The 16,021-nt window shown below is 40.0% G+C and overlaps 1 protein-coding gene across 13 annotated transcripts in view; it reads left to right on the top strand.

Annotated features, from left to right (window-relative positions):
• The window catches only part of Pam (peptidylglycine alpha-amidating monooxygenase), a 265,774-nt gene extending 250,091 nt beyond the window's left edge, over nt 1-15,683 (top strand). For 4 of the 13 annotated variants that reach the window (XM_029480182.1, XM_029480205.1, XM_029480181.1 and 1 more), the window contains 5 exons: nt 2,113-2,221; nt 5,111-5,164; nt 10,906-11,109; nt 13,843-13,899; nt 14,806-15,683. In XM_029480182.1, the coding sequence (XP_029336042.1) occupies nt 2,113-2,221; nt 5,111-5,164; nt 10,906-11,109; nt 13,843-13,899; nt 14,806-14,984 (603 nt within the window). In that variant the 3' untranslated portion in view covers nt 14,985-15,683. The remainder of the gene's footprint in view (nt 1-2,112; nt 2,222-5,110; nt 5,165-10,905; nt 11,110-13,842; nt 13,900-14,805) is intronic. The other 9 variants (XM_021177118.2, XM_029480209.1, XM_029480198.1 and 6 more) reach the window with 5 other exon arrangements.
• The last annotated feature ends 338 nt before the right edge of the window (nt 15,684-16,021 follow it).

Here is a 16,021-nt window from a genome sequence, read left to right as displayed (position 1 = left end):
CATACTTATTGATTAAGAAAAGAAAACTATTACTGTTCTTTCCGGTTTACAGTTTGTCTTATGCTTGGCTTTCTTATTCTGTTAGTGATAGTGTACTGTATCAAGTATGTTATTAACTTTTAATTGAATTGTATATCTACACATCAAGACTGAGCAATAAGCGAAAGACTTCCACTCATAATATGAGTAGGTCTGAATTAGAATTTCACAGCGCATTGTTCCTAAATATCAGCAGTCACCAAATTCATGAGGAGTAAGGTACAGTCAGGACATGGAACCTGAAGAGAGTCCATGCTGAAGCAAAATTTGTTCTTCCTTTCAGAAAACAATTTATAATATCACCCCACATACACAGGAGATGTATTCTAGATTGATTCTGTAAAATGAAACAGGCTTATAGATCTCTCAGAATTTCTACTTACTAAGTTCATCATTATAAAGATTCAAATTCTAGGTAAAAGAAATAATGTTATGATTCAAGTCGAAGGTCAAAGGTAAAGTTTTACACTGCCTTTTCTGTGGGCATATTCTGTTGCTTCTTCCCTCACATCATGTGAATCTTTCTTTTCTACTACAGCAGTCTTTAGAAATGTTTACATCTGAATGTTTGTTCCCTCTTAATGTTAGCATAAGGGTACTAGGGCAGTAAGACTAATAAAGATGGTTTCGTTCTTCTATGTGAACACTCAGGTAACAACACCACTTGCTGAAAATACTCTTTTCTCATGTGTGTATTTTGGGCATCTTTGTTTAAAAAATGAGGTGGCAGTGATGGTGTAAACTTAAGTCTGGGTCTTCCGTTCTATAGTCTTTCTTTTCAGTGAACAGTACTGGAGGAAGAGGCATGGGACTGCTCAAGGTGCCCAGAAAAAATGAGGGCTAAATGATCAGCAATAATATTTTTGGCTTAGGGAATACTGCTGAAGAGGAAGTAGAAAGAGCTAGAGGATAGGGAGAAGGGCTAGGGAATGCATCTGCTGGGCATGAAATGGCTATTCCAGTCATGAGCCCAATGCAACTGTGCTTGTCTACATAGAAGCTACTGGAGAATCAGCCCGACCTCAGTACTTAAAAGCACTGTCGCTTCTGCAGAGGTCCTAAGTTCACTTCTCAGCATCCACATTGATGACTCACAACTACTGTAACTCCCCCTCCAAGGACACAGTGCCCTTTCTTGGCCTCCTTGGACACTGTGCTCACATGCATATACCTACACCCAGACATAGACATATAACAGCAATTCTAATATAATAAAAACTTAATCTTAAAAAGCAGAATGGAGCCGGGTGGTGGTAGCACATGCCTTTAATCCCAGCACTTGGGAGGCAGAGACAGGCGGTTTCCAAGTTCGAGGCTAGCCTGGTCTACAGAGTGAGTTCCAGGACAGCCAGGACTACACAGAGAAACCCTGTCTCGGGGAAAAAAAAAAAAAAAAAAAGCAGAATGGACCTGTTTACAGCTAACCATAGATGGAGCAGCTTCATCTCCACTGTTGGTTCCTATCTGCTGACCTAGTGGCTACTGATGAATTGTGGGAAACCAGGCATTACTACTGTCAATTACATAAGCACTCATGAGTCAGCCACACTCCAGTGGAGAGTTCAAACTCTATATGGGTAGCCCTGGCTAAACTGATTGGGTCTCAAAACTAAAGCAGATAAATATGGTAAATATGGAAAGGGGACTTTAGGGTAGGAGAGAGGGTTAAAGGCAAGAGGAGCCCGAATGCGTAGGATCCCTGTATGAATATGTCTGAGGAGACATTCAATAGTCAGTCTTTTAAAGACAGGAGAAATATGAAAGAAAAAGTAAACACAAATAAGTCACAAAGTACCAAATCCAACTGCCCTGAAAAAAATAAACAACTTATGAATTTTCAGTTTTTAAAAGAATTTCAAGTCAGTGGTATAGGTCCCCATTGCTTTGCTCAGTGTCTAGAACTGTGCCCCACAGAGTCAGGACGCAATGAACAGCTGCCGTTGGCTGGAGTTGCTTTGGTGGGAATTAAGGTCACTTTCCTTTGAGTCACATGCTGTGTCTAATTTTTCTGTCATTCTGTAATAGATGTAAGTACAGCCTCATCCCAATAACAAATGCCTTTGCATTTGGCAGCACTTTGACATGCCTCATGATATTGTGGCTTCTGAAGATGGGACTGTGTACATTGGCGACGCACACACAAATACCGTGTGGAAGTTCACCCTCACTGAAAGCAGGCTGGGTTTGTTTTTCATTTGTTCATTTTTATAGTACTTCTGTCTGTAATTTCCATCTGTTTTATTGTTTAAAATGGGAAACAAAAACATTTGCTTTTGATCTCTTTTTTTTTTAACGTTGGGAATAGGAAACAGGGATATAAGGGGGTTTGGGTTTGGGGTTCAGCACGTGTCTGGCATCTTCAGCTTTCTATTCCTTGTACTACAAAGGACGAGAAATGAAGAGCGATGAGAGGGGGAGGAGGAAGGGATGGGGTTCTTATTTGGTATCCACTTCAGGTTTTGTTTTTTGGTTTGTTTTGTTTTTTGTTGTTTTTTGGTTTTTTTTCCTTTTTTCATTTTCCTGGCAGTCATTGCCTTGTTTCCAGAGACACTCCACAGGAAATTTTTGATGTGTGAAGTAATGTCTGTTACATTAAAAGCCAGTGTTAATTCCAGCTTGGTTACAGAAGGAAGAGACAGCTTTGGCAAAGCAGAGGTTGGCTTGTTGCCACGAGGTATCACCCCATGTGGTTCTTTCTCTGTAGCACTGAGCTTCAAGGGACAACAGCATCCTTCCCTGACACTTAGGGCTCAGCTTTCCTCCAGATACTGAGTTGCTGTATTTTTATTTAACTCAGAACATAAAGAACACATTTGCTCCATCAGAACCTAGCCAGTTAGTGTAAAATTGTTAGGTTTTAGAGTTGGGGGTGGGGAAGGAGATTCAAGGGAACACTGGAATAGCTTACTTTATGTTAGGTTTATAGAGCAGTTTCAAGGGGACATTGAGCTGGATTATTGAGAAGTAAGGCATTTGTTAGAAAAGTTATTAACGTCACAGAGAGACAGAGGAGAGGAATTGTGTGACAGAGATGCTATGAGACTTCAGGATGAAGCACCAGAGATAAACAGAATGGTGTGGTCTCAGAAGATAGGAGACAAAGCTCTTGAGGCAGAAGTGGGATCTGTTCTTATGGCTATCTATAGAAGGGTGAGGTTTCACAACAGAACTCCCGCAGCTGTGCTTTCTGAATCTCAGGCAAGAGATAGAGAAAAGGGTTGGGAGCAAGTTAGATAGCCAAGATCCATTTTAATGTTAACTTACTTCACAAATGAGAAGGGGCCCCAGGATGTCTGATAGCCAGGGGTTCATTGTGTCTCAGCAGGGTACCCGATAGTATCTGGCAGGGGAGATTGCTGCAGATATTGTGGCCTGAGCTGGATGCTGGCGCTGTATTTTTGCAAGAATGTTAGAATTCCTTCATTTCAATGTGCACATCATTAAAAGTATGCTAGCGTAGTCCCTGGTTTCAAACTATAAATCAAAATGTTCTTTATCTGAAGTTCAGTGAACGTTTACTTGGCCAAAAATATCCAATATCCAGAAATGCTTTTTAAGTATTTTGGAGTCTAAGCAACAGGAGATAGTTGTAATTAGTAAAGGATTTGGGGATGATAGATTTGAGGTATCTAAACCTGCAGCAAATAGTTTTATTAGGTAAAGAGTTAATAAGGACATGAAAACTTGATTAATAAATTATGTCAATAACAGCATAAATTCATGTCCTAACAAGAAAAGGAAACAAATTGTTAGAAGAAAAGTAAAATTAAGACTATGAACTTCAATCAAATATAATGTACATTTTATGTCTCCATTTGGCCAATGCTGTATTCAGTAACTTTTGAGCTTTGAATTAATCTTTGAGTGACTTTTAGTATTCTGAGATAAGAACCCAATTAGTATAGTGCACATAGATTCAACCATTTGGTGTCTTGGCAGATGTGACAAAACTGTTCATCAGGAAAAACCATATTCTGCTCACGATTTCAGAGGGTTCAATCCTTGGTTGTTTACAAAGAAAGTCACAGCAGCAGTGTCATGTGGCACAAGGGAGCTTATGACCAAGAAGCAGAAAAAGGGGATAGAAGGACATGGGTCACATGAAAGCACAGCTCTGTGTCTTCCAAGGCCCTGCCACCTATTTCTCATACTCCAATAGAGCTACTGTATCAGTTCCACATTGGAAATAACCCAGGATTAAGTCAGAGTCTCCCGATCTCAGGACCTCAGGAAGTATCCACACAGACACTCTCAGTCCTGCTTTACAGCTCCTGTAGGAACTTCTTAATCCAGTGAGGACTGTGAGGGACCTGCAGCCTATACTACCCCAGAAGTTACTCACCTTTCCAGAAAAATAAAGAAACAACCTTCACTCTAAGATGTTGTCCAGGTGCAAACAACGTTAGCAAGGGAGTGGTAAAACCACTGAACTGAATCATTCCATTCCTTGGGTAGAAAGAAAGGTCTGTGGGGATCAAACTGCCAAGGCTCTCTCTCAGGGAGGGAGCTCTGAGAGAAGCAAAATGGTAGAAAAGCAAGTGGACTGTATCTGAGAGTCAGCAGAGGGCCTCTGACTGGCACCAGCTGTTCAGATTAAGTGGGAATTGGATGCTTTTGTCCTAGATAATTGACCTTTGAGAACAGACTGCCTGTGGAATGCTGAATTAAGTGTAACAACAGTAACAATCCTGTTTACCAGGTCTGAGCCCTCTATTTAGGACATTGTCACCAGCACTGCCATCTGGGAGGGGTGAGAAGGAATGGGAAAGTGGGGGCCTTGCAAACAGAATTTTGTTACCAGCTCTGCCATTTGGACCTAATAAACAGAGCTACCTGATATTTCAGAAACAATGTAATATTATGAATCCCCCCAAAAAACCCTATTCTGAATAAGTTATTAAAAATATTACCTCAACTACCCTAAGAAGGTTTTATAGAGGATTCATGGACTTGACCTCTAGTTAGACTTTGGAAATTTATGTAACTGACTAAAACTGGTATCAAGGTTAAGTTTTTTTAATGTTCTTTTAGAGGATTCTGATTCTTCTCTCTTCTTATTGTGCTGTTACAGAAGTGGAGCATCGATCAGTTAAAAAGGCTGGCATTGAGGTCCCGGAAATCAAAGGTTGGTCAGAGGCCTCTCTCAACTGTGAAACCAAAAGCTATCTAGTTGGATTATTTTGGGCTCTTGATTGCAGCTTAAAAATTATCAGGCTAAAAATATATAATGTGGTAAGTCGTTGCTCCCTGCTTTGTGTGGAGCCCTTAAGCCTGCACACCACCACTTCTTTGTGTGTTGAAGGAAATAGTTCTAAGGGCCTCCGATCATTGCTGATTCTCACTTATGGAATATGGATGAGGACTTAAGAAATCTATAACCCGTGAGCAAGAGAGATATGCAGAAAGGAAAAGATTCAGCTAGTTGTATTGGGAAGTATTTTTGACTTTTTGTAAGGTAGAAAGAAAAAAATTTTTTTGGTATGCTAGAAAAGCCTGCGTGAACTCTCATGTACACAAAGTGAAAAACCTTAGTGGGTAACTTCTATTTGATAGGAAACATTAGCGTGCCCACCAACTCCTGACGTAGTACCTCACAGCCAACAAGATTGAGTGGGGGCTTTGTAAACGGCAATGCAGTAAACCTGAGAGAAATGAAAGGACACCTGACCTCAGGGAAGTCACTGCACACATCCCCATGGCCCCATCCATATTGACACACAGTATGTGAAATGAGTTTAGCTCCCGGTGTGTGGCTACTATTCCCATTCAGAATCTCTGTCTAATTGTTTTTCCCCTACCCAAGAGCCAGTTTGAGTTTGAGTTTGAGTTTGTACTTTTTCAACAACATAGGCTTTTGACTGGTGTTTGTTGTTAAGGACACGTCATGCTTTCCATTCTTCAGATTGAACCCCCAGGTGAAGAGGTTCAGACTGAAGTCCAAGCATCTTTGTTTTCTTTTTTTTTTTTTTCTTTTTTATTGTTTTTTTTTTTATTTTGTTTTTTTCAAACCCTTGTGTCGAGGGCTGACTTTCAATAGATCGCAGCGAGGGAGCTGCTCTGCTACATATGAAACCCCGACCCAGAAGCAGGTCGTCTANGAATGGTTTAGCGCCAGGTTCCACACGAACGTGCGTTCAGTGTGATGGGCGAGAGGGCGGCCCCCTTTCCGGCCGCACCCCGTTTCTCGAGACAAACGGCTCTCCACACTGGACCCCGGTCCCGACGCCCGGCGGGGGGAGACCCCGCGCCGCCGCGGGGACGACACGGGGACCCCGCATCTTTGTTTTCTTACTCACTTGTTTTCTTGCTCAAGTAGTTTGGAAAGATGTGTGAAGAAGCCACAAGCAAAAGGAAGTTGACATAGGCAGAAAGGAAAGTTAGCAGCAGGCTCAGCTCAGCATTGTGAGAGCTAACATTGTAGCAAAAATAAATGGCACTGTTTGGCATTTGTAGAGATTCTACCTAAGGGACAAATACTGAGTGGTATTCCTGTTTCTCAAATACAGACACAAGTCTTAAATCATCAATGCGAATCGCCGGGCAGTGGTGGTGCACGCCTTTAATTTCAGCACTTGGGAGGCAGAGGCAGGTGGATTTCTGAGTTTGCGGCCACCCTGGTTTACAGAGTGAGTTCCAGGACAGCCAGGGCTATATACAGAGAAACCCTGTCTCAAAAAAACAAAAAAGAAAAAAAAAAATCATTGCAATTTACATAGTATTATTGATGTTAGGTTTAATCCTCAAGTAAAGAGATAATTTATAAGAGATATTGCTGTTAATAACAGCTCTACATGGACAATACAAAAATTATCAAATGAAATCATTATATTAGCCATGTGATATATATCTTACATCTGAGGAAATAAGGATAGATAGGAGACAGTACATGTTTAAGTCAATTTTTAAATGCAAGTTTGTTTGATATCAAATCCTGTGCTCTTGATCAGTGCATCAATCCAAGAATTTACAAGTTAGGAATGATCTGCAGTGTGTGTTGAAATCTCTAGAATTTTCAATGATTTTAATCTGTTTCTGTTAAAATATGTTCTACCAGAACAATCTTGATGGTAATATACTAGCGATCATGTTGAGAACGTGCCCGATTATCCTGACCTCTAACCTCACCTTGGCTGCTGGATGAAAAGAAAACAATTAACCCATTTAGATGGAAAGCATCCCTGTTGTATGGCAGAACCCAGAAGTTGAAATAATAAGTTTTACTACAATGTCTGCCTTGAAAGTCCAGCTGTCCTAGTCAGGACTATCCCAACTCAAATGGACATACTCTGTTCTCAACACCCAAATAATTCTCATCCTTTCATAAGATTATATGTGTATCATAAAAGGAATATAGATCATGCTGGATCTCTAGAGACTACTGCTTATCAAAATCATGACGCTAACCTTTATAACAAAGGCCAAAGCAGATTCATAGCTGGCAGCATGGGTGTTTATTAATTTTATAACTTTAAAAATGAGCTACTTTTGATGATGCTTCTCACCATGAGTGTTCATATAATTGACCAATTATCACAAGGTTGCAGAACCAACATTTCAAGGAAGTTTCAGAAATAAGTGAACTGGAAAGGGTTTTAAATTTCAAATAGAGTCACTAGGAATAAAATGCAGAGCTCACTCTGTCCCTGCACTAGGTGAAGGTGACCATCATGATCAGTCTCCAAGTAGAGAGAAAGAAAAAGAAAGAAAGCTGTCAAGTGCTCCGAGCCTCTTGGGCCTTATTGAGGGAAGCCTTTGGAAGGAGCTGAGAGGGCGAAAGTGGACTGTGCACGAGAATGAAGCTCCCGTATGCTGGATATAGCTCTCTTGCTTTCTGAGGTTACATGCTAATGCGTTTTCTAAAATCTTCATCCTTCAGTTGTGTCTGTTATGAGCTAGGTAACAGTTGTTGTATTGCTACATTAAGAATGTACCTCTGTTCCTGTCCATTATTCCAATTGCTTTTATTAAAGAAGAAAGTCTGCAATGTGGGTGCCAGGGTGTGGGAAAGATGTCATGTCTCTAGACACACACCCTGACTTTAGGTCTACACACACAAACACACACACACACACGTGCATTAACACACATGCAAACATGCATACACACAGCTACATGTATGACATTAGTTATAGAACTGAAAGAATTAGTTTGATATTCATAGAAAGTAGATGACACAGCAATGATTTTGCTAAGTTACATGCCACCTTAGACATTTTTGGCTTCCACGGTTCTGGTATTTTGGATGTTATCTACTGAAAATATATGATTATTCTAATATTTGGAATAAACTAAAATGTGTTTAAGATTTAAAAGGTTTTTTTAAAGGTACTTTTAAAATTTTGTTTTGCAAGGGCAAAATAAATAGAGAAATAAAATAATAGAGATATACAAATACTATGTGATTGCCCCCCACAAAGGAGTACAGATAACTCCCCCTTTAAGAAGCATTGCTTTGGAGAAGAAGAAAAAAATACTTACTGTTCGGCTTTTAATACCATGTTTATTTCTGTACAGCAAGAGATGTTATGAGAGCTGCTGATTTTATAAGACTCTGAGGCATTGATATTCTAGGGAGGCTGCATGTTGCATCTTAAGCGCTAGGAGAGCATCGTGTTCTGTTCCCCTTTATCTCCAGAAACTCAGGCATAGGCTAATTTTAGAGTCTTTATACTTCTTCACACCTGTTCACCAGGGATGCTCCAAAATATGGAAACATGTAATAAAGAAATTTCAGATAAAGAGTAAAGTGATATAATGTGGATTGTGCCTTATTTGAATGGGATTCCCAGGCTCTTTTGTGGTGTTGTGTTGGATTTTTCATTTTACCTACACAGTCCCCTCGGAACAGCAATATTGCTTTTCTTTCTAAGACTCTGAGACATTTTAAAACAAACCTCTTCAGAAAAAAATAGAACCTTTTTAGGACTTAAACATATTTCAGTTTATTCCAAATGTTAGGATGATCAAGAATTTTTAGTAGATTATATCCAAAATACCAGAACTGTGGAAGCCAAGAATGTCTCAAGTGGTGTTAACTTAGCAAGTTCAATTGCTGTGTCTCATCTGCTCTCAATGAATGCTAGGCTGATTCAGTCTGTAACAAACATCATCTGTTTAATATAGCTCAGCCCTGGCTCTGCCTCATCCATGGTACAAGGTGCAGATTGGCATAAGCATCGTAGCAAAAGCAAGAAGTAACTAATAGAAAAGACTGGCTAATCATCCTGCTAGTGTATACAGCTTTCAAATAGAAGCAGGCCTTTCTTGTAAAGGCAATACACACATTCTTGAATGCCAGGATACAAATATGTCTCATGATATTTAACCCCATGATTCCATTTTTGCAACTTTTTTTCCTGTTTAAATATGGAACAAGTTTAAATATAAAATAATTGTGTATATATTTTCTGTGGTAACAAAGGAGATGGCGGAACAGTGGTCAGGTCCGTGAACCAATCCTTTCTCTTCCGTCCTCCTTAAATTTTGAGAGCCAAGCAAGTGAACATGTGATGGTGTAGTCTCTGTTGTTGTGAAGTGGAGGGAACAAAGTGGAGACTTTAAGGCGGTCAGCAAAATGGTTACAGTAGCGCCTGCTCCCGAGCTTTGTGTGTGGATTAAAGGAGAGCCAGGCCCAGTACAGTGCAAGTGCTCAGTGACTGTAGCTGACATTGGGAAAGAAGACAGCTCAGAACACTGAAGCAGTAAGTGTCCATCCTCCCTGTGTTTATATCATAAACTGGATGTGAAGTGTCCTGAGGGATTTCAGAAACATGTATCCAGCAAGCGGTTAAACCATCTACATGTACAGAACAGGAACCAATTTTCCCAATTGTGTTAAACAATCTATTCTGTCCAGTTTGTTGAGGGCTGGGGTTCTCTGCAGCATGCAGTGTATATTGTACTGAAACAGAGAATCATAAAGTGAGGAATTCGGATTCTGGAAGCCTTGGAAAGCCTTTTAGCCAACAGGACTGTAACTTCTGGCTAAACTCTTAACTGTTGCACATTACAGTTTGCTGTACCCAGATACCTACATGCTTCTTGGGAATGGCTCAAAGCCCAGACTCATTTGAAGTCAATAATTATTGCAGCCCCTGCAGTAGCTTCTATAGCTTCATCGGATCTCTTTCTCAATGGTGTATTAGGCCTGATATCTATCCAGCTCCTCTTAGCAGCTCAGGAAGTTGATAAGCTATATTCATTACCAATAAAATGATATATATTGCACTTATACTTTGCTGAGATCCATATAAAAGAACACAAAGGGACTGTTGATTTTGTCTTTGTCAGTCTAGAATTAATGTCTATCACTACATAGAGTACTAAAACTTCACAATACATAAAAGTGATTCAGAAACTGAAGATATAATGAACCAAATACTTATTAAACACCTTCTTTGTGACCCACGTTTAAATCTAACAATATCATGAAGTAGATTAGACCACAGCTTTCCAAATGAGATTTTGTAATACCAAGATAACTAACTTGCCCAAAGTTATTCTGCTAGTACACCTGAGTTCAACCATGATTGACTCCAGAATGCTCACCAGCTCCTTTCTCTACACAATGAAGTGTGTGATCTTAACCTTGTAAATGTATCTTAAACTTGAAAAAATGCAAAATGATATCTATTTTATAGACTGAAGAGGGAAGTAGAGGTGTATCAAAGATTACCACTGGGAAGGTGAAAACTATATAGTAGTCACCATAACTGCTCTTGACAACATAGACAACAACATGACCCCACATCCAGTGGTCTCAACAAGTTCTTGGAGAACCATTGTTGATTTGACTGGGTAGGGATGGGTGAGAGGGTTTGAAATATTTCAATCAATTGCATACTGTGAACTCTTCTTTCCCTGAAGAAGCCGAGGCAGTTGTTGAACCCAAAGTGAAGAACAAACCCACCTCCTCAGAATTGCAGAAGATGCAAGAGAAAAAGAAACTGATCAAAGATCCAGGCTCGGGAGTGCCTGTGGTTCTCATTACAACCCTTCTGGTTATCCCTGTGGTTGTCCTGCTGGCCATTGCCATGTTTATTCGATGGAAAAAATCAAGGGCCTTTGGAGGCAAGTAAAATGAGCCCCTTAAATTTGGAACCTGCCTTTGAAAGCATGTCTGGCCTAATTATCACTAGGAACCTCGTCGTGATTTATCTGTTTGGTTTGACTAAGATTGGTTTACATGCACTCTGCCTTTTTAATGATATTATTGTCTGTGTCTCAAAAGGTAATTATAATTAATATTGAATATAATATATATCTGGAGCCTCTGAAATTTTTGTAGTTTGATTATATTATACCTTCTTCCATTGCCATTTAGCAGTTGGCTTAAGCCCAAATAATATCACCATAAAAAAGCTGTGAGGTTGTAGGTCCACTATAAATTATCTTGCAGATCACAGAGAAGAACATACCCTGCTATTAGGAATGAGCCAGCACTCACAATACTTGGGTTGGGAATCTTGAGGCTGTGTTCTTTCCCCATCAGATTGACTCTAGCTTCTAGCTGCATGACGTTGGGCAAGTTACTTCATCTCCCTAAACCAGTTTCTTCATGGACAAAACGAGAGTAAAAGATGAGGTTGTGTAAAAATGAAGTAGCGTGGTAATGGTCATGAAACATTTACTAAGTTTCTAGGACCTACTATGTACCCAATACCATTAGCACGTATAAACAGTAATCTTGGTGAGAGAGAAATAAAAAGAGAGGACCATTCTCAAGACTTTGCTTTCTCCAGAATCCCCATGACCTAACAAACCACTTGTTTTTTGAATAGTCGTAAGTTTGAACATTAGCCTTTCCTAACTGAGCAAGGCAGGGTCCAGTACCAAAGTCAGTAGTTTTAAAAATAACCTTCATAGTATGAGACCTATTCAGGCTATTCAAGTAATTAATTGGTGCCGTCTTTATATTGTACCTCCAAGTCTTAAGGCGAATGTCTATAACTATATCTGGGAAGGAATATGCGGGGCAGTGTGGGAGCTAACTTTTAATCAGGAAATAAAATCTGGTCTTGATGGAGGTCCAGATAGCCAGGGCAGGATTTCGGGGACCCATGGGGAAAGCCTTGACACACAGGAAGACACTGAAACATAAACAGTTGAAAGCTCCACTTGATAAGTTGTGAAAGTAATGATTCTTAGATTTTCCTTAACTTTTTTATTTACTTCAAATAAATCTTAGACTATCTGAAACTATCATAAGTCTAAAGAAAAACAGAAAACAGCCAGGAAGTTAATTAGACATAAGCTTTAAGAGAACAATTGTGTTAGATGTGGTATTAAATGGATGTGCTTAGGACAAATAGCAGTTCACAAATAGCAGTTCTTCACACTAGCAGTTCAATAAGATAACTGTTGAAAAACAAACAGAAAGAGATGCGTAGATGAAACTTAGAATGTAGGTGAGGCAGACAAGGTGATATATAAAGCCATAAGAGGGGATGGTGCCCATGTACTGTAGTGAAAACTGTAACATGTTAGCAGGGCATAGAGCCTTATGCACAAGGCAGGGCTCTGGGATAGTGAACTCAAAAAAGGAGAGGAAGTGGCTTAGAGAGTCAGGAAGACTTGTTTGCCTGTTTGCTCTCAGAGACATGGAACTGTAGCATAAAGCTATGTGGGAAGGTAGCAACCTAGGTCAAGCCATAGGAAAGTGCCATTGTCCCTCCATGTTTTCTTTAGGGACATTGTAATTCTATGCAGTTCTGTTGCATTCCACCAAATGGTACATTAGCCTGTCACTATTTCTAAAATGTTTTATTTTGTTTTGTTTTGTTTTGTTTTGTTCCCAGTGGATTTTATCTAAGGTTTTTATTCAGAAACCCTCCTGAAGGATTTTCCCTGATCCCACACACCCTAGTTATGTATTCCACTGCTGTTCCACCCAGGCACCAAAGCGGGCACAGGGCACCCACGATTGGCCAAGGAATGCACTATGTCTTTGTGGAACTGAGTCTGATTTTTGGCTTTCTGACAGCTCTCCTCCTTTCCCTGCCTTGTTTTCTACCTGTCTGCTGCCACCTGCCTTTTAGCTCTCTTCATGAAGCTGCCTGCACCCTAATGCTTCTCTGAGCAAACCAAGGCAAACCATGTAGGAAGAGACATCCCAAGGGGACAGCAGGAGTACTTTGGGAGCTCTGCATCCCCCATAAAAAGAAAAAAAAAAAGATTTATCTTGGAGATGGGTGCCCCAGGGGAAGGAAGGACTGAGCTCACCTAGAGGTCATGGATATTGTTCAGGGTTTCCTGTCATTCCCATTCATTTAGGCTTGAGATGAAGAACAGCACATCCAAATCCAAAATAAGCCTGCCCAATGCTGTTAACAGGAGTAAGGCTTAACACATATCCCTAAATGGTTGTAATAAAAGATTCCAATTTTGGTATATATTACTTTGCTAACTTAATTCTATCCCAATAAAAATTGTTGATGTTAGCACAGTTTTACTATTTCATATAATATACCCCCTTATGTGTCACAGATGTGGAGAGATGGATATGATCTCTCATTTCTTGGAGAAAAAAAACTGAGGCTCAAGGAATGAAAATATCAAAATTACAGTCTATAAGAGACACAGACAAGAGTTTACCCATCTATACTTCTCAAGTTCCACAATTTTCAGCCATCTTTATGCTTCTTAGTAGCATATAGCCCTTTAATAAAAATTTGTAGTCACTTGTAAGTTCCCGATTTTATGTTGAATGTTGAGCCCTTGGATAGAGAAGGGTGAGAGGCGAGAGACACATTTAAAAATGGGTCGTCTTTTTTTTTTTGGTCTTTTTTTTTGTTTCGTTTAAAGCAGATCATGACCGAAAGCTCGAGTCAAGTTCTGGAAGAGTACTGGGAAGATTCCGAGGTATGCATGTGTCCTTTCAGAATCTCCATGTCTGGTTCAAAGTCCACGAGCGCGTGTCTTGTAAAGAACAACAATATGAACTAACCAGTACCCCGGAGTTCTTGTCTCTAGCTGCATATGTATGTATTCCTAGTCGGCCATCTCTGGAAAGAGAGGCCCATTGGACATGCAAACTTTATATGCCCCAGTACAGGGGAACGCCAGGGCCAAAAAGGGGGAGTGGGTGGGTAGGGGAGTGGGGGACTTTTGGGATAGCATTGGAAATGTAAATGAGGAAAATACCTAATAAAAATTTAAAAAAAAAAAAGAATTAGGCACTGTTTCCTATATTCTTCGTATTTTGCACTTAGCATCCTAGCAGAAATGCAGAGGGAAGACCCTGAAGTGAGGGCCTCGCCTAACATGCTCAGCCCTGTTTCTCTTTTCCATTTGCCACTCTGTATCATCTAGTGCACTCCACCCTCAGCCCCCACCCCTCGCTTTCCATCTGTTTGCTTTGTCTTTGGTAAACTTCCTGTGGCTGATAGTGTGGTCAGTGCTTGTCTAGGGAAGACGACCTTTTCATAGAGTCATTGAAATGAAAAGCAGCTCAGGGGTTGCCAGTTCAGGAGCGCTGTAGAGAGCCAGACTGTGAAAATGGATCTGAAGTATTTCCGCAGAAACATAATCCTGGGGAGTTTAGGATTTTATCATTTACTCTGATAAAGTCTGTTGAGTAGTATCCATCTGGTTCTGTAAGGGAAATCTCTTTGAATATCAGTCTAAAAACAACAAAACAAAACAAAAAAACACTCTACCCTCTTCCATACCCAATTTCTGTCTCTGTTTAATGTTGAAAATTTACAAGGAAAAAGACTTTTTTGTGTAATTTTTAACTCTACTGTGGCATTCGATTTTTTTTTTCAGGAAAGGGAAGCAGCGGCTTAAATCTAGGAAATTTCTTTGCAAGCCGGAAAGGCTACAGCAGAAAAGGGTTCGACCGAGTGAGCACAGAAGGGAGTGACCAAGAGAAGGATGAAGATGATGGAAGTGAGTCTGAAGAGGAGTACTCGGCTCCGCTGCCCACTCCTGCACCTTCCTCCTGAACTCCAGCCTTCCTTCCGGTAGCTCAAGTGAGGTTTACCAAGATGCCCAGATTCCTTTCCCTTTAACGCGTGTAAAGTTCTGTGCATTTGATTGTAAAATGTACTCGTCCGTGTGGAACTGTACACACCTTAGTTACTTCATTTGGCTCCGTTGGCTTGTGTTTCTAGGTGAGGAGTTTCCTACCAGTTCACTCCAGTGCCATTGTCTTTATATGAACGTAGTGTAGAGAAGCTGCCCTCCTCTTCCATGGTAGCGCTCCAAGCCCTAATGGAAGTTTAGCTCATTTACATTTGGAGACCCTTTTGGTTTTTTGTTTTTGTTTCTGTTTTTTTTTTGTGTGTATGTGGATGTAAATAGCCCTATTCTCTGCTTGAACACAGTATTCTCCCAGTCCACACCCATTGCCAGTGTCTTTCTTTGGTGCCTTTCCTGTTCAGCATTCTCAGCCTGTGGCAGTAAAGAGAAACTTTGCTACACAACAAAAAGCTGCTAAATCTCCCTCTATTTTTTTAAAATCACTAACATTATATTGCAATGAGAGAAATTTTAAAAAGTCTCTATTTAAATTCTTTTTTTAAATTTCTCTTCAGTTGGTGTGTTTCCGGGATGTCTTATTTTTAGATGGTTACACTGTTAGAACACTATTTTTCAGAATCTGAATGTAATTTGTGTAATAAAGTGTTTTCAGAGCATTAGCAGTCAGAGTGTATTTTTGTGATTTTTTTTGCACACTTACATTTTATACACATCTTTTAATAATTACACAATTATCAGTGAGTAGAGCTAGTTCATTCTTTCAACCAAGAGAAATGTTGTGAGTAAAATTTAGAAGACAATTTTATGGGACCAAGATAGATCGAGAACGATGGTAAGAATATTCTTACCTGAATAAAACCAGATTCTCTTGGAAACCTCATAAAATGTTTGACATATAATACAATAAGTAGTAGAATTAGTTAATAGGGAAGGGGCCTATATCCCAGATGTCAAGAGCAAATGGGCCCATCAGCAGAACTTACTACTTACTGGCTATTTT

This window comes from Mus caroli, chromosome 1 (genome assembly GCF_900094665.2).
Source record: "Mus caroli chromosome 1, CAROLI_EIJ_v1.1, whole genome shotgun sequence".
NCBI classification, from domain to species: Eukaryota; Metazoa; Chordata; class Mammalia; order Rodentia; family Muridae; genus Mus; species Mus caroli.
This window is presented reverse-complemented; position numbering and strand designations above follow the sequence as displayed.